The 6,101-nt window shown below is 33.6% G+C and overlaps 1 protein-coding gene across 2 annotated transcripts in view; it reads right to left on the minus strand.

The window, feature by feature from the left end:
• The window catches only part of LOC106465386 (chorion peroxidase-like), a 64,135-nt gene that overhangs the window by 51,829 nt on the left and 6,205 nt on the right, over positions 1–6,101 (minus strand). For both annotated transcript variants that reach the window (XM_022393284.1, XM_013925610.2), the window contains exons 2-4: positions 5,647–5,721; positions 2,405–2,501; positions 933–1,145 (exon numbers count right to left, since the gene is read on the minus strand). In XM_022393284.1, the coding sequence (XP_022248992.1) occupies positions 933–1,145; positions 2,405–2,492 (301 nt within the window). In that variant the 5' untranslated portion in view covers positions 2,493–2,501; positions 5,647–5,721. The remainder of the gene's footprint in view (positions 1–932; positions 1,146–2,404; positions 2,502–5,646; positions 5,722–6,101) is intronic.

The following is a 6,101-nucleotide window of genomic DNA, read 5'->3' on the forward strand; positions in this document are numbered from 1 at the left end:
AAATAAAACATGTTACCATCTGTTATATTCAGTATAGAAATAAAACATGTTACCATCTGTTATATTCAGTATAGAAATAAAACATGTTACCATCTGTTATATTCAGTATAGAAATAAAACATCGCACTGTAATCAAAAACGATTTTTTTTTTTTGTAATTCGGGTAGTCACGTGGAAAATATAATTTCTCTAAACACTATTTTAAGTGAGAGTTACGAAGAACTCTATGATTTCGTCCCAATAATGTCACTTATAATAATATTAATAATATCAATTTTACATTTTTAGTTGATTTATCGAAAAAGAACTAATTATTGTCTACGAGTACAGCCTGGAGCAACGTAAACTAATTTATAGATATCGTGATACATTAGAATGAAGTTTAAATGTATCTAGCCTGTCGAGGAGGTACACACTGTACATGTTGATCACATTTTGTGGATTCTACATGTCAATTGCTAAAAGTGATCTTCCTCCAACATTAATCTTCATGCTGAATCATGTATCTGACTTCTTATAAACTCGTTACGAATATAAGCTTCTAAAAGAATAAATAACTTTCAAAGGTCAAGACTTAAGTTTCTTTGAAAATTTTGCTAAACGATAATACGATTACTTGTTTCCTTATCTCATCCACACTTAAAAACATGTTTAGCTATCTTTTTAAGCAACCCTCCTGTATCTCCTCCCGTCTACCCAATTTACGCATAGTACGAGTGACTCTTCAGTATTTTTCGTATTCTGAAACTACCTTAAACAAAAGGATAGCTTTGCTACAAAAACTGCTTGTAGTGCACTCGCGTAAAAGTACAATTTATCAGGTTGCATACACACATTTGTAAATCATACAACGATTTCTTTATGAAGTCTCATAACAGAAGTGTAGCTACAACTTTAAGATATACTTAACAAGTGACAAAGAATACGCATACTTGGCGGCAGATTTTCAGTTGAATCTTGTGGACAGCAAATGCCGACAGCATTGTTGAACTGATAACATACTGATTCTTGTATATTTTCTATGCTGTCGAAAGCAAACAAACAGCCACTAGGAACTTTACAGATTCCAGGATTTCCATTCGAAGTCCTACACGGTGTCTCTACACTCGGCCCGAACTGTCCAGGGGAGGTATCAAACGGAGAACCTGAGAATAAGACAATTGGCTACTCTATTAAAATACTTTTACGTATTGGAAAAAAAAAAGATTAATGAAACACCTGCCAGTTATTTAAGATAACAAAAAAACGTAATATTAAGTAAACTATCTTTCTGACGAGGACACTATTTATCAGCCAGCTGTGAAGTTATTGACGATATAGGAATTAAAATGGTACGAATGAAATCAGAGAGGAACTGGCAACCATCAAAACACTTAAGAGATATTTGCGAGACTGAAGCCAGATATTTCTGTATATGGATTTGAAACATTTATCTGTAATCCGGATATAGCATATAAAAGGATAAGAAATTATGTAATTAACAAAACATTAAATTTAAAAACAGCTTACGTAGCTAAATCACGTGTAGGAGAGTTTTAAATAGGAATGTAATTACTGTAAGAAATTCAATTATTTTACAGTCTTTCGCAAATCTGTAAGACATTAGAATAATTATTACGGTCACAAAACATTAATAATGGTAGTTCTCTTAAATCAAAGTGTTTCATTTAATCTTATGTCCCCCTTTTCACATTTAGAAAGAACTACACGTTTTTACAGCGTTTTGAAGTGCACTTCTTTCACTATAACTGTAAAGGGGCATAATACGAATGTTTAAGTTGATACTTTTTTCAACAGTTTGTTATTTGAAATAGATTTATCAACAAGTTCAGGAACTATTGACCTTAAGAGTTAGTGCTAGAATCTTTTTCCAGCTAAAATATAATAAGGGGTTCGGTTTAATAGGATATTAACTAACCCGCAAGTGAAAGTTTGGGTGATAAACCTGATGACAGGGTGGGGGGGGGGGAGTTACCTTTTCTTTTTCTAAGGACAGAATAAGATGATTATATATCTAGAGCAAGTGTTCCCAAACTTGGGATTTTGGACCATCGGGGGGCCACAGGAAAATGCAAATATTTAAAATATACAGCACTGTTAAGGCACTCAGTATCTATAACTGGTGAAGTTATAGCGATATCATCCCCCATGAGTATTGTCACGTAAAGTTTAATAAATACATCTCTTAGCTTTTCTTTATTTTGATAATATGTATATCTACACAGAAAACGAAGTGATATTCAAAGTTAGCAAAGACTCTCGTCTGACAACGATGAAGGATATCGAAGCCTTGGAATAATATTAGTTGGTAAACAAGAAATCTGATAACAAGAACTTTTGATTTTCCCGTCTTTGACTTGTATTCCATTTTCTATTTTAACACGTACACGTTTGTACATCTTACCTTGTCGTTTTTTTCTTTCCCTTTCGCCTCGGACACTGATCGTGTAGGTCAGGAGAAGAAGAAAGAGGCTCCCAAATGTTATTTTCATTTCTATTTCCTGCAAAAATAGTTAACTGCTTCAACATGTGAGATACGATATGTACTTAAACATAATACAACTATTCAATTCAGTTTTTGCTTCAAATATGCTAAAAATAATATCCGATAGTACGTTAAGTACTGATTTGATTAACACTTGTTTACAAACTATCTTAACTCAGTACTAGTGCTGTGGAACACGGGCATTTTAAAGAAGTTGTGAATGGTACAAAACAATAGTTTGGGAACAAACATAATATTGTTGTAGCTGTCCAGCTGGTAATTTGTTTTAGATTGGTAGACATCTTAATAAACACACAGTGGAACTACTTAAAGATAAAGACATTTCTTCAAGGTATTAAAATGAAGCAATGGCGAAGTGGCTTAAATTCTTTGTTCAAGGACTAGTCTAATTTTTTCTTCAATGTATAAATTTTGTTAACAGCATAATTTTTAACAAACATCCATCGCATACAAAAACTGTACGTATTTTTAAAGACATTTTTTAGCATTTCGAGGTACATTTGGCAATTAAATACCACAACAACAGGAGATTGTTAAGAAATGTGAACAAGACACACTCGATCAAAAAGAAAACCGGGTTCAGCTGTTTCACCGAGAAAGAAATAAAATTTCCAAATAGGAAAGAGCGAAAAAGCAAATATGTATTGATAATTTATAGCAAACTTTTGCGCATGTTTGTGACAGCAGTTGCTCTTGGCCGGGTTTAATCAGTAGCGCATGTTCACAGTATAAAACAGACGTTGTGAACAAATTTGTTTGTTGAATTTCACGCCAAGCTACTCGAGGCTATTTGCGCTAGCGTTCCATAATTTATAAGAGATATAGTTGAGGGAAGGCAGCTAGTCAACACCATCTACCGCCAATTCGTGGATTACTCAATAGAATGAGGTAATTAGTCATAAAGGCTGAAAAAACGAGCATGTTTCGTGATGTGATTCGAATCTACGAGTCACAGATTGCTATTGAGCACCCTAACCGTCAGGATATGCCAGGCCATGAGAACAAGCAACTAACGTATTATCTAATAGTTTGGTCACCTACATTTGTAGATATGTTCAGTCTATAGTTTTAAAAAATTGTATCGACATCGGTTTCCTAACCAATTTATATTTGAACTGTTATCTCTCGTGAACGAAATCCATTGTAGTTTAAGTCAGTTTGCTAGATGTTTTCGAATCAATTTTAAAACACAAACGGACGTCTCGTGGACCCAGAATGCATTTCACGCGAAGGCTTTATCACAATCTTCGAAATCTGAGGAATTGTCGATCCATAGTTTACTAGTAAACACAGTAAATATTCATGCCATCAGAAGCTTCATGCTTAGCGTAAGACGATCCATGGTTTACTAGTAAACACAGTAAATATTCATGCCATCACAAGCTTCATGCTTAGCGTAAGACGATCCATAGTTTATTAGTAAACACAGTAAATATTCATGACATCACAAGCTTCGTGCTTAGCGTAAGACGATGCATAGTTTATTAGTAAACACAGTAAATATTCATGACATCACAAGCTTCGTGCTTAGCGTAAGACGATGCATAGTTTATTAGTAAACACAGTAAATATTCATGACATGACAAGTTTCATGCTTAGCGTAAGACGATCCATAGTTTACTAGTAAACACAGTAAATATTCATGCCATCACAAGCTTCATGCTTAGCGTAAGACGATCCATAGTTTACTAGTAAACACAATAAATATTCATGCCATCACAAGCTTCGTGCTTAGCGTAAGACGATCCATAGTTTACTAGTAAACACAGTAAATATTCATGCCATTACAAGCTTCGTGCTTAGCGTAAGACGATCCATGATTTACTAATAAAAACAGTAAATATTCATGTCATTACAAGCTCCATGCTTAGCGTAAGACGATCCATAGTTTACTAGTAAACACAGTAATTATTCATACCATTACAAGCTTCATGTTTAACGTAAGAGTTAAAGATTCTCCTACAATGAAATTGATTATGTTCTTTTCTAATCTTTTCTTAATTTCAAAATTATTTTTGACGCCACTATTTATATTTCTGTATTTTCTATTTCAATATAAAACTGGTTTATACTGTCGACAGGCACATTCACTGGAACTGATTTCGTGCTCGTTTAAAATAAACAAATTAGTTGTCCTGTAATCCAAAGACAGCTTGTACACCTGCACTAGTCGTGACTATTATAGACCGTCTGAGCTCACACCAGATTACATTCTGTTGGAGCAAAGAGTAGATTACCGTGACAAAATACATTATAGAAATTATAAGAGGGTTAAGTATAACGTATTCATACTACAGTTTCACAAGCAGTGACTTGTGAAAATTACCGACTACAAATACACCATCGTTTATTGGTCCTACACATACCAGTCTTTCTTACTACTTGCTCTTAAAGAAGAAAGATCCACCTTTCGAAGTGCTGGGTTGGTTTCATATTTTTTTTTTTTTTATCTTTCTCCCTTAATATACCAGTGACGAGCCCGAAAAAATAACATTAGTAATAATAAAAAATTAAAGAAACTGGCATTTTCAAAAAGGCAAAACATAGTTGAATGGAATTTTCACGCAAGAATACTAATAATAATAAACATTCCAGCTTACATTACTACTTGTATTATTTCTTTCATGCCATTTTCCGCGTTTCACATACTTAGAAAATACATTTTATTGTATCCCATAATATGCTAGTGTATGTGAAATTTACGACTAGGCCTGACGAAGAATATTTGAAATGTTTCAATGAACTATCAATACTTGAGGTCTTAAGCATGGTTTTTAGGCTTATATTGGAACTACTCAACCAGCGAGTACTTAAAAATAAGCAGCAAAAAAAGGTTTAAAAAATTGCGAATAAGAATTTTTAACCATCAAAATAAAAATTTTCATAACTAACTTTGATACATGGAGCGCGCGCGCGCACAGAATAAGATACATGATTATGTACGCACTTTATAAAACTATGTTTCTTGATGAATATAAACAAAGCCTTCTGCAAATTAAAACAACAGCATTAGATTAAAAGGAAAAAACAAATATTTCAGTGTTAAATTATGATAACTATTTCTTAAGGAAACAATACATAATACAATATTCGGTAACAACAACAAAAATGTCACAAAATCCTTCATATAGATTACTCACCGAGATTACTTGGCTCTGCGCCAAATTAAGTATTCTTCCAGCCTGAAGGCTTGAATTACCAGAAGGTTGTTAGAGCTATTCGGGTTAAAGAGAAAACCGGATTACCATCTAGTTTCATTGTCACTTTAAAAAGCACTAATGTTAAGGTTGTTAAACTTTTCGCTAGTTGTGAAAATAAGACTTATTTACTTATAATTCTTAATAGTATATACATATATACATATTGGTGTACTTTGGTGACAGGTTTTCTTGTAGGCAGATTTTGTTAAACAAGACAGATGTCTGTAGGTTTACTTTCTTCTTAGAATTCTTCTCAAGAAGTCGATAAGCCGTCTTAACGTTGTTAGAACAACGGGTAAAAGTTGTAGCTAGTGATGAGTTGGCCGACGCGTTTCGAATGCGTTCTGCATCCATTATCAAGGCTGAATGTGGTGTGAATTGTGATTACTGTTGGC

Source organism: Limulus polyphemus, unplaced genomic scaffold (assembly GCF_000517525.1).
Source record: "Limulus polyphemus unplaced genomic scaffold, Limulus_polyphemus-2.1.2 Scaffold1928, whole genome shotgun sequence".
Lineage (NCBI taxonomy): Eukaryota > Metazoa > Arthropoda > Merostomata > Xiphosura > Limulidae > Limulus > Limulus polyphemus.